This window comes from Heloderma suspectum, chromosome 7 (genome assembly GCF_057233095.1).
Source record: "Heloderma suspectum isolate Gila_16-S chromosome 7, 16-S_ref, whole genome shotgun sequence".
In the NCBI taxonomy this organism is placed as follows: Eukaryota; Metazoa; Chordata; class Lepidosauria; order Squamata; family Helodermatidae; genus Heloderma; species Heloderma suspectum.
Window position 1 is genome coordinate 101,764,894 of NC_139464.1, and position 27,298 is coordinate 101,792,191.

General features: G+C 41.6%; 1 protein-coding gene across 2 annotated transcripts in view; it reads left to right on the forward strand.

Moving 5' to 3' along the window:
- CELSR1 (cadherin EGF LAG seven-pass G-type receptor 1) overlaps nt 1-27,298 on the forward strand; it is a 241,644-nt gene that overhangs the window by 164,350 nt on the left and 49,996 nt on the right. For both annotated transcript variants that reach the window (XM_084810982.1, XM_084810983.1), the window contains exons 6-12: nt 10,805-10,962; nt 12,006-12,169; nt 13,453-13,578; nt 22,388-22,554; nt 24,868-25,053; nt 25,632-25,745; nt 26,644-26,818. In XM_084810982.1, coding sequence (XP_084667108.1) covers nt 10,805-10,962; nt 12,006-12,169; nt 13,453-13,578; nt 22,388-22,554; nt 24,868-25,053; nt 25,632-25,745; nt 26,644-26,818 — 1,090 coding nt within the window. The remainder of the gene's footprint in view (nt 1-10,804; nt 10,963-12,005; nt 12,170-13,452; nt 13,579-22,387; nt 22,555-24,867; nt 25,054-25,631; nt 25,746-26,643; nt 26,819-27,298) is intronic.

Genomic DNA, 27,298 nt, shown 5'->3' on the forward strand with positions numbered 1-27,298 from the left:
TTCTAGGTTTGTAACAATTTCCAGAGGGATAGCCGTGTTAGTCTGTTGCAGCAAAAACAACAGTGTTTTGTGGCACCTTAAGGACTAACATATTTATTCACTGTCCACTTTTATCTTGTGAAGTGAACAGTGTCCACAAAAACCTGTCAAAATAAATTTGTTAGCCTTTACGGTGCCACAAAACTCTTTGTTGTTCTAGGCTTGTGAAGATCTTGGCTCATTCAGTGGAAAGTGTCATTATGGGTGTGCATTCTTTCCAGCCAAAAACAAGCACATACAAAACCCAGTGTCTTTAATGAGCATGGGGGGGGGGGGGAGAATGAGATACATCAAAGAAAGAAAGTGTGCTCAGTGCTCATTTTTACCTTTGGTGAGTAGCAGAAATGTGTCCCTATGTTGAAATATGTGATGGGTTCAGTGTTCTTTTTGCTGTCTGCTCTTAACTCTTCCACAGAGTTCCTGAAGCTGAGGTTGGGCACCAAATGCAAGACTTTAACATCACTTGCTTTCTCTGGGTGCCTCCTAATTTCCATTTGCCTAATTGGATGCTCAGATCTACGTGGCCTACAAACCCACAGTTCAAGGCAGTAACACTTGTCTAGTATTCACTACCTTTTTCCTCTTAGGTTGCAAATGTCATGCCTTTTCCTGTTCCTGTGGTTTTATTTGTTGTTTCCAGTTTGTTTAGTTTTCACCCTGGTTTGACTCTGATAGTTGTGCTCAGTTGAGAAAATGTCCACAGCAAAGTGGTTAATGAGATTTTTGACCACTGAACCAGCCAAGTATCTTCCCTTTCATACATTAGACTGTTGAGCTCAGACCAGTAGGTTAATGAAAGGGTTTCCTGTGGCTGGCAATCTGCCTAATGAGACTGAACATGTTTGAACTAAAACTGCATCATTGGCTTCCAGCACCTCTCCTGTAGACTCTACTACTAGTTGCTCCATTTTCTACTAATTGCAACAAGAAAAAAATCTGGACTGCTGTGAGCATGATCCTTTTAAATCACAACTACTACTGGTGATATTTTTTTTACTGGCTACACAACTATGAAAAGAAAATATTAATTTAGCTTTTTAGAAGTCAGTAGGAAACAGGTTTTCTGTAACCTTTAACCATTCCAAGCGGTGAATGAATGATCTACTACTGATTAACAACCCCCAAAATTGGCATGACTTACAAAAATGTGAAAACTCTCCCCCACCACCACTCTTCAGTTATGCCTGCATTTTTTGTTTGTCTGTTAAATCTGGTTGTCTGGGGGGTATTTTAGTAAAAGATAAAGACCAAGTTCAGATATAACAACATACATAGGTTGTTGATGTGAGCATGAGCTGCCACAAGACTGGCTCTCACACTCCCTCCCTCCCGATCCCCATCTCCTTTGAATTCAGTGGGAGGAAACTTACACTCAAAGCAAACATTACTTTAAAGATGTAGTTAGCATCTGTGTCTTTTTTTCTTTTTTACTCTGATCCAGATTGAGACCCTAGCTTGAGGAGTGAGTGGCTTTAACCCTTTCTTCCTATTAGTTCCAATCCAGATTAGGGCCCTTGCACTTGCAATTTATATTGCTGAGTAGTGATCAGTTAAAGCAAATCAATCACTACTTTAGTGACAACTTCTTTAAAGTAACAACTGCATTCACACATCACGCTAACCCATGGATTATTTAAATGATGGTTTGTTGCCCCACCCAGGGTTTGTCTGGCAGACGATTGATGAAACTGTGGTTTGTTCTTTTGATCCCTGGGTTGTTTTCACCCTGCCTCCTTTGCCCACTCTCTCCCCATAACCCGAATGCCTTTACAGTGCTGTAATACTGGCAGGACTTCACCATATCAGCTGCCTGCTTATCACTGGTCTATTCTACACACAGGGCATGGAAGATTCATCAGCTGTTCACTGAAGAAAAGCTCCCTTCCCCCATTCCCAGCCAAAGCACTGAAAACCTTCCTTTCAGAGAATAAACCTTTTTCCCCCATAGCACAGTTCTTGACCTCTGGAGATTTTATAGTTGGTGTGAGCACTTTGCAGAATGGAACAATGTGTTTTTGGGGTAACCTCTAGAGGTCAAAAGTTCTTGACCTCTGAGGGATGGGGTAGAGATAATGTGGTATGTGCAGATCGGCAATGAGGCAGCCCACTCAGTAACTAGACCTTAAAACTCCCCCAGTGCTTCCAGGAGCAAGGCTGAGCTTCAGGTGGAAGAGGGGAGCAGATCTGCCTGGTTGGCATTGTGAGGCAGACTTCACCGTTAGTATTAATTCAGGCAAAGAGCAAACGAGAATTCATCTGCTTGTGGAGCAGCTTTTTTTTTTTTTTTTACCACTCTTGCCTGCTGCCCCTGTAGTCTGGTCCAACAACCCATGAACAAACCACAGTTGCAAGTTCGCACATCACAATAACCTATAATTTAAACAACCCAGAATTCATAACCCAGCAGCAAACCATGAGTTCTCTTTCTGGGTTGTTCATGGTTAACAAACCATGCAACTGGGTGCTACGCCCGCCCCCCACCCCGATTCTGTAATGCCCCCACTGATTCAGTTCTGCAAGCAGTGGATCCCACCAATTCCGTTGTGCACACGGGACCCACTGCTTGCTCAATGGATATTTAACACTTTCTAGAGAAAGCCCCAAAATGAAGGAAAGCGCTCATTTCTGGACCAGGACAGGTTGGTAGAGCTCCCTTATGTGAGCTTTGCTGACCTGCCCTGTTCCAGAAAGAAGCCCCATGGTTAACAAATTATGGTTAGCACAGCCACGTTAACACATCACAACAATCCGCAATTCAACAACCCATACTATGGCTTAGTGTTACATGCGAATCAGGTTAACGTGTGCTTTGGCCCTTAAATCTTCCATTCTTGTGTGTTATATGCCACAGTTACCCACATGAGCCTGACGCTTATGTTGGCTCCCCTGAACTGGCCAAAGGCTGTAATTCTGGACATAGGCTGCTTACTCCTACTGAAGTCAATGAGAATTAAATAGCCTAATTTTGTTCAAGAATGAAGCCAAATTGGGTATCTTCATTTTTCGCATGATATGTTTATGTCTGAGCCTGGCATGCATGTGTGCATAGCGAATTAGTAAAATGTTCATAACGTGCCATCTCCTTGGAAAGTTGGGCTGGCTTGTGCCAAACACAATAATATTTGTTTTGTCTCATTTTCAAGGGTATTCACTTGTGTTTTCAAGTATGTGTTTTTGTTACTTTCTTGTGTAATCCTCTTTGGTTATCTTCCTGCTCAAGAAGAACACCAGAAAAAAAGAAAAGAATAAGAGGGAACAGGGCTGGTTATGGACATAGTTCTGAAGTTTCTGGCTTGTTTGGCTGCCTTATTAAAGCCCTTAGGATTTCTGAGTATTTCACAGCTTCTGGCCTGGAGTCAGGATATATAAGAATGCTTAAGCTATAATTTTATTTTTATTGACATGCTTCTATGATCTCTGATGTTTGTATAAATTAAAATAAGGTTCACTTGTTTTCTCATTCAATTACTTCTGTCAAGTAGGGGTCTGATCCAAAAGAGATTAGGTAGGGGATAGATTGTTTATCTTTAGCTTTCTTAAGTTACTATGGCACTGACCCAGCTAGTTGTGCATAACAACTGGTGGCTCTGGATCAGGATTCACATTATCACATACACCAAAAACACATCCAGCTACCTCAATGGGGCTTTGATGAGCACTGCTACATCTACATTGGCTATGTGATCAGAAGGCAGGTCTCTCTTGCTGGATTGATGATCTGTCTGTTGGTACTTTATAGACAATTGTGATGATTGACAGCCCAATCTTGATGGGTATGTTAACTGCTGTGGTAGCACGGTCACTGTGAGACTGAATAGATACGACTACTCAAACTGTCTATTTAGGGTGTTAGTCATCAGTATATTCTCCTCAATTACCAATTTGCCCTACGTTACAAGCATGAAACCAGCTGCAGAAACCTCTTTGTTAGCCAGTGTAGGGCTGGATTTCAGATTTGTGCTAATGCCCCAAGAATACAATGAACACATGTGTGACTGAAAACTTACTAAAAAGAAAAAAGAACACTTCCCTGTTTCCAACCTTAGATAGAAAACAGAAGCAATGCCAGTTTGGTGTATTTCAGCCTGGCTAACATGCTCAATTCACTTAAAATAAATTCTTGATCCAATCAAATAACAACTTAACTATCTGTGAAAGTTACAGATGGCATTGTGGTAAACCCCATACAGATGAGATCTGAAGTTTAAAGGATAATACAATGTACACAGTGGCTGTGTCCCCCAGATTTTAAAGATCCACATTTGTGAAATGTTCACAACATAAGATTAATATCTGTGTTTATCAGGGCATACTTATGTATTTTCTATTTATATAAAGCCAGAACCCTGGCATATGATAGTCTGTGTATACTTTCTCAGAGCTTGTTCATATATTAAGGTTTGGATTGGAAGTGACTTGGGCCCTATTCTCATAATTCTTTCAGGGCTTGGCAGCCACAGCATGAAGTCACTGCCATGTGCTGAGTAGGCCAAAGGAATACTGATGCTTTATGCTCAACTTTGTGCAGGTAGTTAAGACACTATGCCAGGCTTCCCCAACCTGGCACCCTCCAGATGTACTACAACTTCCAGCATCCCCCAGTCAAATCTGCTGGCTAAGAGATCCTAGGAGTTCTAATACAACACATCTGGAGGGCACCAGGTTGTAGGAAAGCTTTTTGAGCTTTCATGGTGGTATGTAAAAAGCTGATCCATGCAGGGTTCTTAATTTGTCACCAGCATGCACATAACCTTCTTAGCTCATGCCAAAAGCCACCTCCAATTGCTACGTACTGAAAAAGTAATGAGAAGGGCAAGATCCAGCCCCAACAACTGGAAAGGTGGCAAGTATCTCAAGTAAATGGGGCAAGGGGAAGTCAGGCAGACAGCCTGAAAGCACAGATGGAAAGCCTTGTGGCTTCCTTCCATAAGAAGATAGTGAGGTAGTACAGCAGAGCTGTATAGCAGGCAGTGGTGTAGATTAGCTCTCTGGGATCTCTTGATTCCAAGGACCAGGAGGATTCTGGTGTGTTGTGTTAGTATCTCAGTGTGATTTTTTTGCAGGCCATTTCCTTCTTTGTCCAGCCAACCTGGTAGCCTAGGAAGCTGAGAATTGGTGTTAGACCCTCAAAGCTCTTGGTTCAAGCTTGTGGTACCTGACAGGTTGATGATCTGCAGCCTTCTCTGACCTCAACTATGTATATAAAAAAACACCCAATAACCCTGGTGCTGAAAAGACCATAACATAATTTCCAGGCTAGCCTCTCTGGGATGAGCATTTTATAATCTAGGTGCCTACACCAAAAAGGCCCTCTCTAGTAGCCACCCACCAGACCTAATTTGGTGACTTACCCAGAGAAGGGTCTTAGAAAATGATCTTAGTATCTAGGTAGATATACATGAGAGGAGGTGATTCCTCATCCTAGCCATGATGTCTGGCTAAAGAGGGGCGTGTTCCACAAGTGCACACGCCAGGAATTTCAGGAGAAAAAACTGCTGGGGAGGAGATTTAAACCCACCCACCCCCTTCCCAGAGTGCTGTGGTTCCAATCTGAATTGGAGCCACACACAGTTACATAAGAGTAAGAAAAACTGTACGATTAGCAGAGCATGTCACTTGTCTTTCAGTAAGAGAATATCTTGGTGTTCCCTTTAACCCGTCTCTCAACCTCCACTTTACTCTGAGCCTAGTGGTTTATATGTACATTCAGGGAATAATATCTTCTTATAGTGGATGTAGAAGCAGAGTGTTTCTGAACACACAAATGAATCACTGGATGTGGAGAAGAGAGGATGGTTTGAGGACAGAAGCAGCAGCTGAGGCATCTCTGGCCTCATAGAAATTGTTTGGCAGCTGCCCTTGATTGCTGCTTCCAGATGCTGCCCACAGACTGCTACCTGGCTATTGCTGCTATAATGTATGAACCGAAATAAATACAAAATGAAACTGAGCCATCTCAGGGCAGTTATTAGTAATTAAGTCTGTTATTATTCCTACCTACCTCTTTTAAATCAACAGTATGTGGTCTTTGAAGACTGAATCACAGTCTATTTTCATATGAGAACAGTACGTGGAAAAGGAGCAAGTGCATTTCAGCAACACAAGGCAGGGACTTTGTTAAATAGCTCCTATTAACAACAGTAGTAGTCATGCTGGTAAATTTGCTGCACAACATTGAACATTTACTCCTGAATGCAAAGTGACTGCATAATTTCCAGCTAATGAAAGATGGCTTTCAGGTAACATGGGGTTTAATTGGGTACACTTAGGAGAGTGAACACATTCTTGCAAAAGAATTTGAAAACCATCAGATCCAGGCTATTTGAAATAGGGCTGAGTGTAAAATTATACAGCTGAAACATCTTACTTCTGCCACTGGCCATGTCATGCAACCATATAGAGCTTCCTTGTACTTTGAGCACCTTCAGTTCTGAGGGCAGCTTCTCACATGGAATTTGGTACTGGTACAAACACATACATGTCTTGAAAACTGCATGTATTTGTAAATCTTAAAATACACAGAGCCAAGGGAGGGCATCCTTTCCCAGTTGCTGTTTCCATTTATTTTTAAAAATAAAATTGGGAATTTAAAGCATGCATTCAGAGTATCCGTATATTTTGTGCTCATGGGTATGTAATCAAGTACAAATGGCAGTGTGAGAAGCCACTGTCAGACTATTCATTAGTAAAAAGATATATCCAGGTGACCAACTCACAGGAGAGTATAAAAGCCTGGTACCTAAAACACAATGAGGAGAACTGTGCCAGGGAAGCAGTTGTAGGATACTCCATAAGAACACTATTCTCTTATTTTGGAGTGTCTCCCAGATAGTTTCTAGGTCAGCCAAGAAGCAGTATGTTGTCATTTTGAATGGTGGTCCTATGGAGTATCCATTCGTAGCATTTTGTGCACTACTGCACTAGGGACAGGGGTGGGAAGGAAAGAGTATGGTAGTCCAGTCCTCTAAAGAAAGCAAGAAAGAGCCAGAAAATAGAGGCCCAGTTGAAACACTACATGTGTGAAACATGGGTTGATGAGCAGCGGTAGTCTGTTCACACTGGGGACTAGAATGCATTGAGAAGTGTCGGAAAGGAGGAGCTGTCAGGCCCAAATGTCCAATTATTTGATGAATGTGAGGAACAGAGGCATTTAAAATTTTGTATAAGGTGCCAAAATACCATAGACTGGCCTTCCTGGGACCTTCTAAAGATTTTGAGAGGTTTTGTTAAAACTACTTTGAGCTGTCAACTTGATTAAGGAAAAAGTGATAGACGGACAGACAGACAGACAGACATTCAATTATCTATTTAATCTAAGGCATTTATATGCCATCATTTTTCCTTTCTATCCCAGGGAGGTTTACGGTGCAGTTTAAACAAAAACTGCAACAATAAAATATACAATAGCTCAAGTAAAATCAATAAACAAATAATGCAATTAAATATCCATAAAAACAGAAGAATTTAAAATACAGCATCTTTCCAAAATTTATAACACAAACCATTAAAATGCCCGAGAGAATAAAAATGTCTGCACCTGACAGCTGAAAGATAATAGTGGATGCCAGGCAGGCCTGCATGGAGAGGGAGTTCCATAATTGGGGCGACACAGATGAGGAACTCCTCTCATTTGTTCCTACTCACTTAATCTCTGATGTTGGTGTCACCCCAAGAAGGGCTTCAGTGGAAAATCTCATCAGGAAGATGAGATTTAGGATGAGATACGGGAGAAGGTGGTCCTTAAGGTACCTGTGTCCCAAGCTGTGAAAGGATTTCATAGTTCAAGCCAGCACTTTGAATTTGGCTCAGAAGCACACCAGTAACAAGTGTAATCTCTCAAAACTGTTGAGAAATATTCTCAGTGAGCTGCCCCAGTCAAAATCCTGGCTGATGTATGTTGAACTAGTTGCAGCTTCCAAACTGGCTTCACGGGCAGCCTCATATACAACACTTTACAGTAGTCTAAACAGGATGTTACCAGACCATGGACCACTATTGATTCAGTTTCAGTTCCTTCACGGAATAAAAACATACCCTCATACTGATTATTCTGAAGTGTTTCAAATCTGTAAACTGTGCATTAGGATCACCAGTACCACAGACTTAACTGCTGTTCCCTGTATGGAAGATGAGCCCCAACATTAATGAAAAGAAAAGAAAAATGGATATCTGACAGATCATGATGTCAGCTTCATAAAATAATATAAAAATATTAAGAAGAACAGCAGTTTCTTCACATTTTTAGGGTGTAATCCTATACATAGTTGACAGAAAAAGTCCTACAATTCCCAGCATTCCTGAGCCAGCCATGCTGCCAAACCATGCTGGCTGGTGAATGCTGGGAGTTGTAGGAATTTTTTCTGTTTAAACATGCATAGGATTGCACCCTTAGTGTACTACACACCCAAAATTACATTGCTTGTAGAATCTGGAAAATGAGAGATCACAAAGAGCAGATGATGATGTAAACCTATATCTGGGCTGTTCCCCTTCCAACTCCAGGATTACATTATTAAATGCGCCACCACCATCAATATCTTGTACTGCACATAGATGTGAGGGAGAAGGATTACTTTCTCCTTGCTACCTAGTTTGTATGTGCAGCTATTTTTTGTATACAAAAAAATCCAAACTTTCAGATCTGTAGTCTGAAGTGATACTACACAGACACAGATTTATGTCCTTGTCTACTGTTTGTGAGGACTAGGCCTTAATGTCACCTGACAGATGTCAAACCCTTTATTTGAATTGCTGCCAAACTATGTGGTCACCGTAAACATAGTTAGGAGGAAATGGAAAACATGCTTCATTGCCACAGTCTAATACCAGGAAACAGCTTTTCAAAAACTTCTCAAAAGTACAATTTCAGTTAAATACGATGGTGATACTTTTGGAGTGCCTTACGCATAAATATGATTGCTTAATCTTTTGTCAAGATCATCTTGTGGAATATGATTACTTATTTTCAGAATTAAAATTAGATTAAATTAGAATAAGGCAGGATTTGTATGTGCTGCATTGTGAACAATATTTAGTCTGCAATCCTAGCACACTTACTAGGGAATGAGTCCCACTGAACACATTGGGACTTACTTCTGGGTAGTCACAGATATGATTGCACTGTTAGAAACATTAAGACTCTCTTGCATTCTAAGTGATGAAAGTGGTTTTCACATTTCACTAGAAAACTCATAGACCCAGTTCTCATGTAATGATGGCAATTCCTGGGTTGTTTAATCCAGGAATTGTGGGAGGAGCAGAGCACGAGATCCATTTCTGCTTTCAGTTTCTGGCTGAACTGAAAATGGTTTTGTGGTGTCTGAACCTGAAAACTCTGAGTTGTTTATAGTTAAACAACCCAGAGTTAACCCAACAATTACCCATTTAACCCATAAACAACCCATAGTATTCGGGTGTGGACGTCCACGATTTCAATTGTTAATTGAAATTGGAAATGGCACATGCATGGCTTGTACATTCCACTCCTGCTGCAATTCCTGGGTTAAACTATCCAGGAATTGCCCATTGTTACATGGTCATAGGGTTTCTTTGACATTCTTAAGTCCGTGATGAATGTGGGTGAAACATTTTTCCACAGCTCCAAAACAACCTTTCCCATTACTCTATACCTGTCTGTTCTTGCCCAGTTTCACCACAAGACATCCTACTGATCTGGAACTTGGCCAGGTGTGGGGTTTCTTTGTTATTAGCAGTTGGTATTAGAAATTTATAATAAAAGTCCAATAATATATTTTTTCATGTTCCTGTTATATCCTGATGTTCCTGATGTATTTTAATGGTTTTTAATTTTTGTGAACCACCAAAAGAGCTTCAGCTATGGGGCGGTATAGAAATATAATAAATGAAATAAATGAAATGAAATATCCCTGAAACTCAGTGAGGCTTTCTTTCAAGTAAGCAAATTTGGAAGTAGAGAGCCAACCATTTAGTTCAGGGGTGCACAACCCTTTTGGCCCTGAGGGTCACAACTAGGATATGCTTGCACTGGGCATGCACATGCCTATGCACACATACACAAATGTAAGTCTTACCAACTTGGACATTTTCCCACCAAGCATACAAAGTGTAGCTCAATTCAATGCGTGTCTAGCAAGAAGTAAGTCCCAGCACCACAGCTTTCAGGCATACAAAGCACAGCTCAATTCTAAAATTTAAAGGTATTTTAACTTTAAATACCCCGCAAAGTCTTTCACTTCAAACACTGATCAGCTGGGTTATGGGGGAAATGGGAGCTGGTTACACAACCCAGCCATATAGTGTACACTCCTAATTTAGATGATTCTTCCTTTCTGCTAAACTGCCTCTTCTTGCAGCCAGGAATCCTACTGTTCTCAGTAGTGCTGACTTTAGCAGTTTTAGAGCACCATCAGAGAACTCAAGAGACAACTCTCTTGTAGACTACAGTTGTGATTTTTGTTTTGGAATGTTGCCCATGATCAAGTAAACAATAATTAGAGTTTATTTGGAAATCGTTCTTCTCTTCTCCCAAACTATTACACAAATCCAGGTCGTTGGCTGTGAGATTGCTGTAAATTATAGTGATTTTAAAAATCCAGACTTTAAACTCCTTATACATCATTTTTGACTTGACAGGGTTATTTTGGAAGATGTATCTATCTGCATACGCAGGTCAATTTATTCCTCCCAAGACATTTTTGGAATTTTTAAATTAATATCTATTTTCTTCCATGAAATATGTATGGATTTGCTGAGGAGTTTAAAGATTTTTCTTTTGTTTTGGAAGCCGAACATAGGAAGATTAGGTATTCCTCATGGACCTTCAGGGGAGAAGGTGGCAGTAGTAACAGTGGATGACTGTGATACTGCAGTGGCTGTGCGGTTCGGAAGCTTCATTGGAAACTACTCATGCGCTGCTCAGGGAACACAGACTGGCTCAAAAAAGTAAGGCACTTGTGTTTTTTAATTCTTCACATAGGCATTCAGCAAGAATATGAAGTGCATACTCTGAGAAGCCCTCCCCTACTCTCTTAGGTACGCTTAGGGTAGTTCACTGTCACATTGGAAAGTGAGGTTACATTTATTAAACAAGAGTTTATATTCATGCAGTAAAGTCAGACTTATTGTTTGCATGTCACGCTGGCAAATTGTGGGTTATTTAACCCATGATTTCCTGGGATGTGTGCTAGCTGCTTCCACTTTCTGTAAACAACATACAAACTCCCCCATCATAGGTTGTGAGCATGCTGTCAGAACGTGTACACTCTGGGTTGTTTATGGGTTAAACAACCTAAAGTTAGCCAAACAACAGACGGTAGGCATTCTAGGTATAAAAACCCTAGAAGGAAAATGAAAATTGAAAGAAACAAACAATGGGACCCAGCCCTCAGGCTTACCATCTAAATGAACAAAAAGATGAGGAGGTGTAAGGGGCAAGGGAAGACAATGGATGAAGAAGCACACTAGACTAAATTAAAATACCTCCATGAGGTGCTTTTAATGAAACTAAACAGAAAGTAAATGGGTTGAATCCACCCTTGGAGTATTTTCATGTTAAGGTCCTATTTAAATACCTTTCTTAGGTTAAATATATACAAATCGTAATAAGCTTTGAGAAAGTAATTATAAGCAACGATAAACATAACCTTTGGAAGATTTATAAATGTTTGTAAAGCTATGACTGCAAATTCAAGAAAGTAAAGGAATATTTGGTGAAATGGGCCCAAGATGTTGGAGATAATATACCTATGTAATTGTGGGAATAACTCTGGTTAACGAGCTATTAACTGACTATGGATATTTGAGAGAATTGCTACAAAATTTATAAATAGTATGTTACCCCTTTAATTATAAACAAGTTAAATAAGAATTACGGGTTGAACTATTAGAAATACCAAAAAGAAAGAGACAATTTTTATCGTTTCTTGAAGAAATGTTCATTAACAAAACATCTTTAAAAAAACCACTGTGATTTCTGATTTCTTTAGGTCTTTGGATCTAACTGGCCCTTTGCTCCTTGGAGGAGTTCCAAACTTGCCTGAAGATTTTCCGGTGCACAACAGACAGTTTGTCGGCTGCATGAGGAACCTCTCCATTGACAGCAAACCAATTGACATGGCCGGTTATATAGCCAACAATGGCACTCTTGCAGGTATAAGTCCCACATTGCATGGAGGAAAGCAGAACATGTTTCATTTAGAATTGTGCAAACTAAGACATTTTTCTACGAAAGTAAAAAAGATTGAAATGGTTACAGGATCTGTGAACAGAACATTTGTTCATGTGCAAACTGAATGTGTATTCATGTGCAGTTTTTTCACATTTACTAACTACATCTATGCAGGTAGAGGCCAGGTTCACACGATCACGAGGGTAAAAGAAGCCACTGTACCTTCTCCACTTGCCCCCACGCATGCTGCCCATGTGGCCGCGATTTGCAGAATTTCCTGAGATGAAGCAGGGGTTCCTGTGTCATCCAAACCCAGCACAGGGGATGGTGGGGATGGCTTCGTACCCATCCTACAACCCATGACGTGCAGTAGGGGTTGTGGGGTGGGTATGAAGCCACCCCTGCTGCGCAGTGCGCCACATTCGGACGAAACAGCAATCCCTGCTGCATTGTGTGTAATTATGCAAATCATGGCCATGCACACAGCACACATAGGGGTGGGGGGAGAAGCCATGATGGCTTCTTTTACCCCTGCAATCATCTAAACCCAGACAGAGTGTGATCCTGTGTGTGTATACATATGGTGATATCCTCCAAGAACCATTCCTGCATAGGCTTTATTCATTTTCTGTGGAAGACTTCATGGGAGCCCCGTACAAATCCCACCCAAATTAATGGGACTTCTGTGGGAGTAGTACTTGGTGGCCTAAGCCCATGGTAGATTTATTGAGTAGATAATTATAATGACCTTCTTCCTCTAAGAAGTAACAGCAGTAGTCTCAAATTTTCAGTCATCTGTTCATTAAATATTTTCATCCACTGCAGCCCCTCCACTGAAGAGATGTTTAAAGTGCTGGATGTCATGCCATGAAATTTCATGCATTCGAACAGTAATATTGCATTTATGAGTGCCCTTAACTCCAAGTGTCACAGTCCAGGCAGAATCTTTCATTTATGTACTTGTGCACATGCTCTGGAGCTTTTCACTGCAGCGCCTTGTTCTGCATAGATTGCTGTTTTTTAAAAAAACTACAAACCCAAAGTTTCAAAATTGGATTGTCCAGCGATGGGGAAAAGGAGAAATCCCATTGTGCCTGCCCCTGGACTGGAATTGCACTCTACTGAATTGCACTCTATTGCTTTCTGTAGAAGTACAGATGCAGCCATTCAGAAGGTTAACAGTGAGATGACTCACAGCTTGTTCTTAGGAAGGACATGTAAGTACTGAACAACCTGAGGCTAAACTGTTTCCTTTGGAATTCCAGGCTGTTTAGCGCAGAACAATTACTGCACCACCAGCTGGTGTCAGAATGGAGGCACCTGTGTGAACAAATGGAATACTTATGCTTGTGAGTGTCCCCTGAGATATGGCGGGAAAAACTGTGATCAAGGTAAGCAATTGATCCATTTTCCATTTAGTATGTAAAACATCCCATACTGTGTGAGCCAAACTGGATTGTTATAGGGCAGCATCTGGGCCACCAGCCTTGTATTTTTTCCCATTAAGTGCTTTATTAAGTTTTTTTTTTTTTTTCTTTCTTTCTTTCTTTCTTTCTTTCTTTCTTTCTTTCTTTCTTTGCCACTCACGTGATGCCTTAAAACAGTCTTTATCAAGAATCTAATGGTCCACTATATCTGATTGGCACGCCCAATATGCTGTAGCAAGTCCTCCATCTCCACTGTAATAGGGGTAATTCATTCCAAACATGGCAATTCAATCTTCAAATTCAATTGACCTGGTACCATTTCCATCAGTAGTAGCAATAGTATTACGTTCAGACACCTAAGGCTGGTTTAACTGGCTTGTGCATCATGTTGAAAGACGGAGATTTGTGGTGCATACAGTGTTATACGATCTTATTCTGGATTAAGGTACTGTGAATGTTAGCTCTCAGCCTCCTGTTCTGAACTTATAGCCACTAAAGTAGGAAATCAGCATCGGACACACAAGCATTCAGTGAAAAAAATGAAATTCTTTAGGCACCTCTGTAACTGTGTGCACGTATGGGTCATAAAAGTGTGCTTGTTGTTGTTGTTCAGTCGTTCAGTCATGTCCGACTCTTCGTGACCCCATGGACCATAGCACGCCAGGCCTTCCTGTCCTGCGCTCTCTCCCGGAGTGTGCTCAAGTTCATATTCATTGCATCGGTGATGCTATCTAGCCATCTCATCCTCTGTCGTCTCCTTCTCCTTTTGCCTTCAGTCTTTCCCAGCATCAGGGTCTTTTCCAGAGAGTTTTCTCTTTGCATTAGGTGGCCAAAATATTTGAGCTTCAGCTTCAGTATCTGTCCTTCCAATGAGCAGTCAGGGTTGATTTCCTTTAGGATGGACTGATTTGACCTCCTTGCAGTCCTGGGGACTCGTAAGAGTCTTCTCCAGCACCACAGTTCGAAAGCATCAATTCTTTGGCACTCAGCCTTCCTTATAGTCCAGCTCTCACAGCCATACATTACTACTGGGAAAACCATAGCTTTGATTAGACGGACCTTTGTCGGCAAGGTGATGTCTCTGCTTCTGACTATGCTGTCTAGGTTTGCCATAGCTTTCCTCCCAAGGAGCAAGCGTCTTTTAATTTCATGGCTACAGTCACCGTCTGCAGTGATCTTGGAGCCCAAGAAAATAACATCTGTCACTGCTTCCATTTCTTCCCCTTCTATATGCCAGGAAGTGATGGGGCCAGATGCCATGATCTTAGTTTTTTTAATGTTGAGTTTCAAACCAGCTTTTGCACTCTCCTCTTTCACCCTCAACAAGAGGCTCTTGAGATCCTCTTCGCTTTCTGCCATTAAGGTGGTATCGTCTGCATATCGGAGGTTTTGATAATTCTCCCAGCAATCTTAATTCCGACCTGTGATTCATCCAATCCGGCGTTTCTCATGATGTACTCTGCATATAAGTTAAATAAGCAGGGTGACAATATGCAGCCTTGTCGTACTCCTTTCCCAATTTGGAACCACTCGGTTGTTCCATGTCTGGTTCTGACTGTTGCTTCTTGACCCTCGTACAGGTTTTTCAGGAGACAGATAAGGTGGTCTGGTACTCCCATCACTTTAAGAATTTGCCACAGTTTGTTGTGATCCACACAATCAAAGGCTTTAGCGTAGTCAATGAAGCAGAAATAGATGTTTTTCTGGAATTCTCTTGCTCTCTCCATGATCCAGCGAACGTTGGCGATTTGATCTCTAGTTCCTCTGCCTCTTCGAAACCCAGCTTGTACCTCCGGTAGTTCTCGGTTCACATACTGCTGAAGCCTAGCTTGTAGGATTTTGAGCATCACCTTGCTGGCATGTGAAATGAGCGCAATTGTGCGGTAGTTTGAACACTCTTTGGCGTTGCCCTTCTTTGGAATTGGAATGTAAACTGACCTTTTCCAGTCTTGTGGCCACTGTTGAGTGTGCCAGATTTGTTGGCATATTGAATGCAACACTTTAACAGCATCATCTTTTAGGATTTTAAATAGCTCAGCTGGAATGCTGTCATCTCCGCTAGCTTTGTTGTTACTAATGCTTCCTAAGGCCCACTTGACTTCACTCTCTAGGATGTCCGGCTCAAGTTCAGTGACCGCACTATCATGGCTATCAGGGACATTAAGCTCTTTCCTGTATAGTTCTTCTGTGTATTCTTTCCACCTCTTCTTAATCTCATCTGTTTCTGTTAGGTCCCTGCCTTCTTTGTCCTTTATCATGCCCATCTTTGCACAAAACGTTCCCTTGAAATCTCTAATTTTCTTGAAGAGATCTCTAGTCTTTCCCATTCTGTTGTTTTCCTCGATTTCTTTACATTGTTCATTTAAGAAGGCCTTCTTGTCTCTCCTTGCTATTCTCTGGAACTCTGCATTCAGTTGGATATATCTTCCCCTTTTTCCCTTGCTTTTCGCTTATTTATTTATTTATTTATTTATTCATTTCATTTCTATACCTCCCAATAGTCAAAGCTCTCTGGGCAGTTCATAAAAATTAAATCCAAGCAACACACAATAAAACAATTTAAAATATACAGAACATTAAAACCACAATATAACAATACAACCACAATAAAACCTAGCAGCAGTGCAGGAGTTTAAAATACAGATTTAAAACAGCAAAGATAAAAATGTAGAAAGCTAAAATGCTAAAATGCCTGGGAAAATAAAAAGGTCTTCACCTGGCGCCGAAAGGAATACAATGTAGGCGCCAGGCGAACCTCAGTAGGGAGCTCATTCCAGAGCCGGGGTGCCACAGCAGAAAAAGCCCTCCTCCGAGTAGCCACCCGCCTCACTTCCTTTGGCAGGGGCTCACGGAGAAGGGCTGCTGCTGATGACCTTAAGGTCCGGGCAGGCACGTATGGGAGGAGGCGATCCTTCAGGTAACCTGGCCCCAAGCCGTTAAGGGCTTTGAATGTTAACACCAGCACTTTGAATCGGGCCCGGAAATGGACTGGCAGCCAGTGCAGTTGGAAAAGTACTGGCATAATATGAGCTCGCAGGCCAGTCCCTGTTAACAATCTTGCTGCCCTATTTTGGACCCGCTGTAGTTTCCGGACCGTTTTCAAAGGCAGCTCCACGTATAACGCATTGCAGTAATCCAGACGAGAAGTTATCAGAGCATGGATAACTGTAGCAAGGCTATCTCTGTCCAGATAAGGGCGTAGTTGGTATACCAGCCTAAGCTGATAAAAAGTGCTCCGTGCCACTGAGTTCACCTGTGCTTCAAGTGACAGTTCTGGATCCAAGAGCACCCCCAAACTACGAACCTGATCCTTTAGGGGGAGTGCAACCCCCTCCAGAACAGGTTGAATATCACCTAGCCAGGCAGACAAACCACCCACTAACAGTACTTCCATCTTGTCTGGATTGAGTTTCAGTTTATTAGCCCTCATCCAGTCCATTACCGTGCCCAGGCACTGATTCAGAACAGTCACTGCCTCACCTGGTTTTGATGTAAAAGAGAGGTAGAGCTGGGTGTCATCTGCATAGTGATGGCACCTCAGCCCACACCTCCGGATAACCTCCCCCAGTGGTTTCATGTAGATGTTAAACAGCATGGGGGATAAAATAGAGCCCTGTGGAACCCCATGGCACAATTGCCATGGCACAGAGCAGTAATCCCCCAGCACCACCTTCTGGAATCGGCCATCCAAGTAGGAGCGGAACCACTGTAGTGCAGTGCCTCCTACTCCCAACCCAGACAACCTATCCAGAAGGATACCATGGTCGATGGTATCGAAAGCCGCTGAGAGGTCCAGGAGAATCAACAGGGTCGCACTCCCCCTGTCCCTTTCCCGGCAGAGGTCATCCCACAGGGCGACCAAGGCAGTTTCCGTTCCAAAACCAGGCCTGAAGCCCGATTGAAATGGATCTAGATAATCCGTTTCATTCAAGAGTGCCTGGAGCTGTCCTACAACCACCCGCTCAAGCACCTTGCCCAGGAAGGGGATGTTGGCCATTGGCCTATAATTGTTAACATCCTCTGGGTCCAGGTTAGGCTTTTTCAGGAGTGGTCTAATTCCCTTCTTTCTTCAGCTACTTGTAAAGCCTCATCAGACAGCCACTTGGCTTTCTTGCATTTCTTTTTCTTTGGGATGGATTGAGTTGCTGCCTCCTGAACAATGTTACGGACCGCCGTCCATAGTTCCTCAGGCACTCTGTCTATCAGGTCTAATCCCTTAAATCTATTCCTCACCTCCACTGTATATTCATAAGGGATATGATTTCTGTCATACCTGAATGGTTTAGTGGTTTTCCCTACGTTCTTCAATTTAAGCCAAAATTTTGCAACAAGAAGCTCATGATCTGAGCCACAGTCAGCTCCAGGTCTTGTTTTTACTGACTGTATAGAGCTTCTCCATCTTTGACTGCAGAGGACATAATCAATCTGATTTCGATATTGACCATCTGGTGATGTCCATGTGTAGAGTCGTCTCTTGTGCTGTTGGAAAAGAGTGTTTGCTACGATCAGCGTGTTCTCTTGGCAAAACTCTTATTAGCTTTTGTCCTGCTTCATTTTGTATACCCAGGCCATGCCTGCCTGTTATCCTGGTGATTTCTTGATTTCCTCCTTTAGCATTCCCATCCCTTATGATGAAGAGGACATCTTTTTTTGGTGTTAGTTCTTGAAGGTGTTGTAGGTCTTCATAGAACCCATCAACCTCAGCTTCTTCGGCATCAGTGGTTGGGGCATAGACTTGAATTACTGTGATGTTGAATGGTTTGCCTTGGATTCGTACTGAGATTCTATCGTTTTTAAGATTGTACCCCAGTACTGCTTTTCCCACCCTTTTGTTGACTATGAGTGCTACTCCATTTCTTCTAAGGGATTCTTGCCCACAGTAGTAGATATGATGGTCACCTGAATTAAATTCGCCCATGCCTGTCCATTTTAGTTCGCTGATTCCCAAGATGTCTATGTTCAATCTTGCCATCTCATTTTTGACCACCTCCAGCTTACCTTGATTCATTGATCTGACATTCCAGGTTCCTAAACAATATTGTTCTTTACAGCATCGGATTTTCTTTTCACCACCAGACACATCCACAGCTGAGTGTCCTTTTGGGTTTGGCCCAGCCGCTTCACTCTTTCTGGCGCTACTTGGAAATCCCCTCTGCTCTTCCCCAGTAGTATATTGGACACCTTCTGACCTGAGGGTCTCATCTTCCGGCGTCATCGCTTTTAGCCTTGTGATATGTTCCATGGGGTTTTCTTGGCAAGAATACTGGAGTGGGTTGCCATTTCCTTCTCCAGTGGACCACATTTTGTCAGAACTCTCTGCCATGACCTGTCTGTCTTGGGTGGCCCTGCACGGCATAGCTTATGGCTTCACTGAGTTACGCAAGCCCCTTCGCCACAACAAGGCAGTGATCCATGAAGGGGAAAAGTGTGCTAATAGGTAACAAATCTGCATGAAATGCTCTTAAATACAGTTCTTTGTGATCCCATGTGGCAGTACACAGATAGAAGACTTCATTAGTTATCCTACTTGAGGGCAGGTTATTTTTGCCATCTAGTTGCTGAGGGAGTGGCAAGCATGCCATCTTCTGGCTTTAGAACTGATATCTTCAGAAAAGCGTTTCTGCATTGATTCCTCTACTGAGGAATCCCTGGCCTGCATATTATCCTTGGGGATCCAGCATATTGCAGTGACTTCTGGAGCGTGTTCTAGAGTGCACAGTCAATTCATGTGAGAAACTGGCTAAGGTTCTTGGGCATCAGTGTTATCCCACTTGAACTGAGAGTGAATCTTAGGTAACATAACCAACACCCTTGTGCTTCAGAAAAATATCTGTTAGTATAATAACAAGTGAGATGTGTAACAAAATGTTGCGGTATGGCATGCTCCTGTTCAGGATACTCCATTCCATTCCCATCCCTCCTGGTTCCCCTGCACCCCACCCACAACAGTCAATTAGTATTCCATGCCCACTGAGCATGCTTAGTTCTCATTGGGCTGTTTTGTGTCCCGCCCCCCTTAGCATTTTTTTTTAAGGGTTTGTTGTTTGTACTTCTGCAGCCTTCCCTCTTGTGTGTGGATGGTGCCATTTTGGCTACATAAGGACTGGCACTCAGAGAACTGAGTTTGCTCTTATTATGTATAATAGTCAAAATATTTATTATTATATAACTCACTAGTTGCTATAGCATATATATTTCAAAATATGAAAAAACCTGCTGCAGATACTTTTTTTTTTTTTTTAAAGATCAATTATGGCCAGCTGTCTTTCGATAACTTCTTGAGGAACCCTTTGTGAGCTTCCAAAAAAACTCAGGGCTCCCGAAAACTCAGATTGGAAACCCTTATTGTAGACTAATCTCTAAAGCGTGTTGCGTTGAAATGTATAGGACAGAGTGTCTTGCTGAAGTGACAGTGTATAGTTCTGTTGTCATTCACGCTAGTATAAACAAAATGGTGGACAATTATTAGAAAACTGATGCTTTTTCACAGTTTTCTTTTGAGCTAAGGAAAAATGATCTAGAGCTTTGTTATCATTATGTTTAAAATCATTAAACCTTAGGTAAAAACTAATGAACTCAAAAATAATTTTTAGCATCATGTTACTATCTAATAATGATTTGAGTCAGAACCTATTTGACTCATGTTAAATAGCAGTTTATTAGTCCCATTTTGCAGTCCATTCCCATAAATTCTATTGGAGCAGGCTCATAACTCTGTATTCCTGTACAGTATAACTGCTTTTCCTGCCAATAATTTGCTTTAAAAAACATTTTATTGACAGGAGGCCCCAAATCAATTACTTATTTCCTGTAACATATCTGTGGGGCAGAATATGCATAAAGGGAAATAAGTAATGTCAATAAAAGAGAACTCTTAGCAGTTATGACAAAGGTGAACCAAAAGTCAAAGTGGTGGGAACTGCTGAACATGAAGTACTGTAGAGAACATGATTTCTAAAATCATGATTTCATGATTTCTAAGAGGCGTGTCAAATGTATAACGCTTGGGATGTATATGACACACCAGCCATGTGTTTTGACTTTCCAGGTCCTTTATAAAACCCCTCTTTTTGCAGTCCACCTACGGTATGAAAATGGGATTTATCAAGCGCCTGGTAGGCCTTGATACGTAGATGGCATGCTTACTATAGCCTAGGGACTAGAGCTTGACAGGCCCGTACTGCTACTGAAAATTTGAAATGTAACATTCTTATTGATTTAGTTACCTTGTGCAATGTCAGTGTTAGAAACGACGCATGTTTTACACCTTCAGCTGGGACCAACGTGCCCTTTATTCAGTGTACATATCTGTTCTGTGGCAAGTTTGCTAGGGTTTGTTGTTTCAGACAGGCAAATGCCTTGGGGATGCATCAGCTGTACTTACTCTACACATTATGAAGGTTACCTTCAAAAATAATGAGAATTATAAATTTTCAGTGCTACTTTTTAAAATTTATGTAACGTAAGTAGCATTAAAGGTGATACACAGAGTATCCTGGTCCCTGTCCAGAAAGGTCTGCAAACTATTATGTGGCAATTTTCTAAGCCTATAGTGCCCAGAATGCGTGTTATATCTGCTGTTTCTTAGTTGACATTACATTCCACTGGTGCTTGACGATTAATTCAGTGTGCTTCTCCATCCAGGGGAAGGTATTAACAATAATGACACAGTTAAAGCCCCAGTATAGGCCACTGATTTCTCAGAAGCAGTAATTCTACATGTGAAGGCCGTATGATGCTATTATCATTGTTAAGTATAGTTGCTGCTTCTCTGATGATTCAGAAATGTTGCCAGAGCCTAACTGTGTGACTAGCACTGAAACCTGCTCTTAACGTACCAAGAACATCTGCCTTGTTTTATATTCTTCATGGCAAATACCTGTTAACGAGCTACCCTCATCCAGTTTTACATAGATGAGATGTCCTAAGCCCATCCTTAAGCCTCCATATTTAGGAATAGTGTGCCACTTCTGAGAACTTTTTTTTGGCAGTATTTATTTTATTCTATGGTATGACCACACTTGGAATACTATGTATAGTTCTGGACATTACACCTAAAAAAAGGTATTGTAATGCTGGAAAAGGTGCAGAAAAGGGCAACTAAAATGATCAAGGGGCTGGAGCATCTCCCCATGAGAGAAGGTTACAACAGCTGGGATTGTTTAGCTTGGAAAAAAGGAGAGTAAGGGGAGACATGATAGAGGTGTACAAAATTATGCATGGTGTGGAGAATGTGGATAGGGAGACATTTTTATCCCTCTCTCAAAATACTAGAACCCAGGGTCATCCTATAAAGCTGATTGGTGGGAGATTCAGGACAGATAAAAGGAAGTACTTCTTCACACAGAGCATAGTTAAACTATGGAATTGGCTACCACAGGGTGTAGTGATGGCCACCAGCTTGGATGTCTTTAAAAGGGGGTTAGAAAAATTCCTGGAGAAAAAAGCTATCAGTGGCTACTAATCTTGATGGCTATGTACTACCTCCAGTACTAGAGATGGTGAGCCTATGTATACCAGTTGCTGGGGAACATGGGTGGAAGGATGCTGTTGCGCTCATGCCCTGCTTGTGGGTTCCTGGTCGACAGCTGGTTGACCACTGTGTGAACAGAATGCTAGACTAGGTGGACCCTTGGTCTGATCCAGCATGGTTCTTCTTATGTTCTTATTTTATAACAGAGAAAGTCATGATAAAAAATTAAAAGTTTTTTTCTGTTTAAAATCTTTTGATTACAAGGGTTTTGTTTTGTTTTCCCTTTCTCCCTTGTTGTAGTAATGCCTTCTCCTCAGCGTTTCACCGGGGAGAGCATCATCATCTGGAGTGATCTTGACATCACTATTTCTGTACCATGGTACATTGGTCTAATGTTTAGAACCCGTAAGGTTAATGGCATGCTGATGCAAGCAAATGCAGGGGTGTCATCCAAGATCAACATTCAGGTAAATTGGTTCATTAATACAACAACTAGAAAATGTCCTGAATTAACAAATTACAACACTAAAGTTAAATATCTATACTTATTCATGAAGATAACTTAACAGCACAATCCTATTCAAGTTTACTCAGAAGTAGGTTCCACTGTGTCCAATCGGCCTTACTTCCTCATGTGTTTAGTACTGCAACCTTAAACTCAAAATAAACTCAACTTTCTACATCAAGAAATGGAGTTGGCTTACTTTGATTCCAAAAGACTTTATGTGAGCATTGCCAGAAATGTGAACCAGGACTGCAGGTAGATGAATCACCACAAATGTACTTGATAGGGGCCTGTGGTTCAAAGGGATCTGCTGTGAGTGACCCCACATGCATATCATACTCAGACAGCTCTTGGTCTTGAGTCGCTGTTTAACATTCATGCATGAGCTAGCCAGGTTTCTGAGCCCCTAAGGGCACAATCCTATGCATGTTTAGACAGAGAAAAGGCCTATAACTCCCAGCATGCCCCAGCCAGCATTGCTGGAGGATTGCACCCTAATTCTTCCTTTATACCCAGGCTGAGCAGGCATTATAGCAGGGGTGGGCAGAAGGTTGATCTGGCTCTACTGGTGGATCACTGCATGATTTCCAGTAGGCTGTCAAGAGTTTCTTACTCCCATTAGTTTAACAATGGCAAGTAAAATTTAAAGGTAAAAAAGCACCTCTTCCATGGCTGGCCTTGTGCTAATTACTTATCTCTTAGCCTAGGTGTTCCTCTCTGGTAAATTATGACTATTAATTGGCCGCTGTTGTCCAGGTGTTTGTGCCGCTCTGCTGGCCACTTTGATAATTCTTTGTTTTAGGATCCCTGAACTATAGTAACTCAAGTGTATATTTGTATTTATATATGCAGTGACCAGGTTTGCATGATAGTGTATTGACTCTACTGTGTCCCCCCACCCACTAATTTGCACCTGTCTCTGATTAATGGACCTTGGGGGTCTAGTGAAAAACAAAATAGATCCCACAAGCCCAAAGTCTGCTCTACCCTCAATTACAGTATCCAAAGATAGTCAGGATTCAATCAGAACACAGGCAGGACAATCCTAAGTAGGTTGGTGAAGAGTGAAGTGGTGAACTATCCACCATTTCCAAAGCGCTATGATCGTGTACTGACCAGGGCAGTGTGTGTGTGTGTGTGTGTGTTTGTGCAGTCACATCTTTTTTCATTGCCGGTGGTTCCTTTTTATCTTTTTCCCCTCCCGTTAGTTTCAGCAGGAGAGAAAATATGTATGCCTGCTTCAGGCCTGAACTGGGGCCTCTTGGGGGAATGAAGGAGCCTCCAACTTGCACCACCCCAAAATGGGCCGTTTTGGGGTCTACCACCAGTGTTAGATCTACCCGAGCAGAGCTTTCCACAGGCACACTGCAGGTCACCAAGGTGGAGTGCCCCCTACCACCTCTGATAGAGCTCCCCTCCAGGGGTTCGTCCACTCCAAACAGACCCCCTCCAGCCAGTGTATCTGGGAGTTAGGACTGGGCTCTAAGTTTATTAAATTAAACCTAAAATAGCATTCTAACTAATTCTCTAATTCTCTCAAGATGGCAAATGGGAATGAGGGTTTCTGTCTTAAAGGCTACTAGAATCAGAATTACCTAGCTCAGCATAGGTTTTCCCTCTTGCTTAGCAGAGACAGTCAAGCACTTGTGCTCAAATGAGGATGGACTGACAGAAGGCCATGGCCTTGCATCAGGCAGAATAGTGTGACAGCACAACTCTCATGAGGTGAAATTATCTCCAGACAGTAGTTCGTTTACACAGACATCCAAGGCAAGAGAAATTACAGTATTGGTAATTGAATTCACCGTGAACACAGAGGGTTGCTTCCAATAATGCTATTCTGTCAGTGCAACCAGGAGTGGGGTGATTTCCCCCTCCCAGCCCCCTGTGCACCCTTAAAATCTGATATTGTGGGCTGGGATACCCTCTGGAGCAGATTTTCAGATGGTATGGAGGGCTGCAGAAGGGAGAATAGAGGGAGAAAGTCCCCTTGCACTAGCAGACATCTGTTAGCATAATGTTGGATTTAACCCAGATGTTTCTGATAAGAAACAGGAGATTGAGTTCAAATGGGCAGCAGAATATTGATACAAATATTTTTAATATACATTCAAGAAAAGATAGTCCAGAAAGCAGAAACTTTGGTTCTCTACTGGTTTTACAGCCCAAGTGGACATAAAAGGTATATAGAATATTGGCACAGCTATTTGTATGTGTCAAGGGATTTAAATACAACTCATTTTTTCAGCAATTAACAATAGTTCTGTTTCAACAGATACTGAATAAATATGTAGTGTTTGAAGTCTATGATGGTCTGAATCAGGTGGCCAGTTTGAGGATGACCCACTCCCGAATTAGTGATGGCGAGTGGCATCACTTACTAATAGAGCTGAAGAGTGCAAAAGATGGCAAAGATATCAAGTACCTGGCTATTGTGTCCCTGGACTATGGGATGTATCAGGTAGGGTGACATCCATGATCTTTCAGTGTTAAAAATGAGCCACTGGAATGGGCAATTGTGGAATGAGCAAAAATGGCCAGACCAGAATGGGCAACTGTGAATAGTATTACATGACAGCACAACTATGAACTGTACCAAGCTGAAGTTCTTCCTGGCTTCCATCTAGGATGTATTCAGGAACCTATTTTTTCTCCAGGATTGTATGGTGGACTACATAGTCATCATAGTTCTAACAAGCTGGATTTCACAACTTTTCCAAAGTCTACACATTACACAGTAGATCGTGTAAGAAAACTTAGTTCCATTTGATTTCCATCATGCTGTGACTGCAGAAGTAATCACTCATGGAGGAAATAATTACTGTTTGAATCTCTCCATGCTGCAGCTGGAGTGAATTGCGGGAGAAAAGACATACCTTTTGGAAATGCTACCTTATCAGAAGCACAACATGATTAGCTTCCATAACCACTTTAGGCTTATTGTTGATTATGCGGTTTTTTTTCTGTTTATCAGTGAAGTATTATAACTGAGAATTTATAGGAAAGGAGCAATCTCCTTTAATCTGTTCTTCTTTTCAGAGCACTGTACAGATTGGAAATCAGTTACCTGGACTAAAAATGAAAAGCATTATTGTGGGAGGTGTCTCTGGAGATCAAGTCTCTGTGCAGCAGGGCTTCTACGGCTGTCTCCAGGTGAAAACTGAAAATACGTAACCATGAGATGTTATCCATGAGGTTCATTCTTGTCTCCTCTGAGAAGAGGCTGGTTGTGGGGGTGAGGGAGGAGGCAGGAGGTCAGAAAGAGAGAGGTCTCAATTTGTTTTCTGTATCCTTTTTACATTATTTTTTGTAGAACTAAACACTGAACACAGCCCTGTATAAGTCGTGTTACGAGGACAATGGGCACAATCCTGTTTGCATTACTGGCCCTTTGATTTTAATTAAACATACTGCATCTGAATTGCATCTAGTTGTTTGTTTGTTTGTTTGTTTTGATTGCTTGGGGCCCTTTACAACTAGGTATTACGAAATCTGGCTTCTGATTCATTAGCTTTCATTGACAGATTTGATTTTTGGTGGGACAGAGATCTCATCATGTTAAACTATGGTTTTGCGTGATGTCTGAACTTAAAACGGCTGCAGCAAGCCCTGCTCCCACATGGTTGCAATGAGGAGCTTGGAAGCTTTAAATTCCATTTTCTCTTAACCACAGTTAGCGTTTCATCCAAGCCTTAAACTGTGGTTAATGTTAACTATGGTTTGCTTATAAGTGCTAGTTCACAACCTATGGTTTGAAGCTGGTATATTTCAAGCAAGCCATAGTTAATAGTAACAACTGTTGGTCAGGATGACACAGCAAACTGTGGTTACACAAAAAAGGAAGCAAAACCTTCCAAATTCCTCCTTGTGGCTGCACCAGAGAAGTGGGGAGAGGGAGGGAGCAATGCCAATGCTCACTGCAGATCAGTCTTGTTATGCTAAATCAGGGTTTAGCCTGATGTCCAAACTCTCTGCTGTTGCAGTACTGCATGTTAGGCTTGGATACTAGTTTGATGTTGCCATTGTTTCTGCCCCTTCCCATCTTTTTCAGGGAGTGAGAATGGGGGAGACATCTACAAACGTAGCTACACTGAATATGAATCAGGCAATCAAGATTAATGTGAAGGAAGGCTGTGAAGTGGACAATCCCTGTGACCCTAACCCTTGTCCCCTGCATAGCTATTGTAGCAATGACTGGGACAGCTATTCATGTGTCTGTGACCCAGGTAATAATGGCTTGAAGCAAACTAGTCATCATCATGGTCTGATGACTAGTTTGCTTCTAGAATTCTGTAGTTATAAGTGTTGTTGTTTTTTTAAATTTGGCAACTTTGCAGAAATTCCTGCCCTTAATCACATAAAATCAAGAGTGACCAGCATCTACATGGTGCCCTGTCTCGTTCCATTATACTCATTACCTCAAGTGCTTCCACTTTAAATAGATTCTCTTGAAGAAAGCAGCTTACAGTTTCTTTGAAAAGGAAAAGCAACTTCCTCTGTAACATTATAAATGAATATATATATATATATATATATATATATATATGTAATTGCACACTTTTCTTTAAATGTGCATGTGTTTGGAAAATTTTGAAGGTTCTCTCCTTGCTATATAATTGAATTTTGGAGAGAAGCATGAATTCATTTTCTGTCTATATGTGATTCATTTTTATTTGTTTATCTAGCAAAATATTTTAAAAAAATAT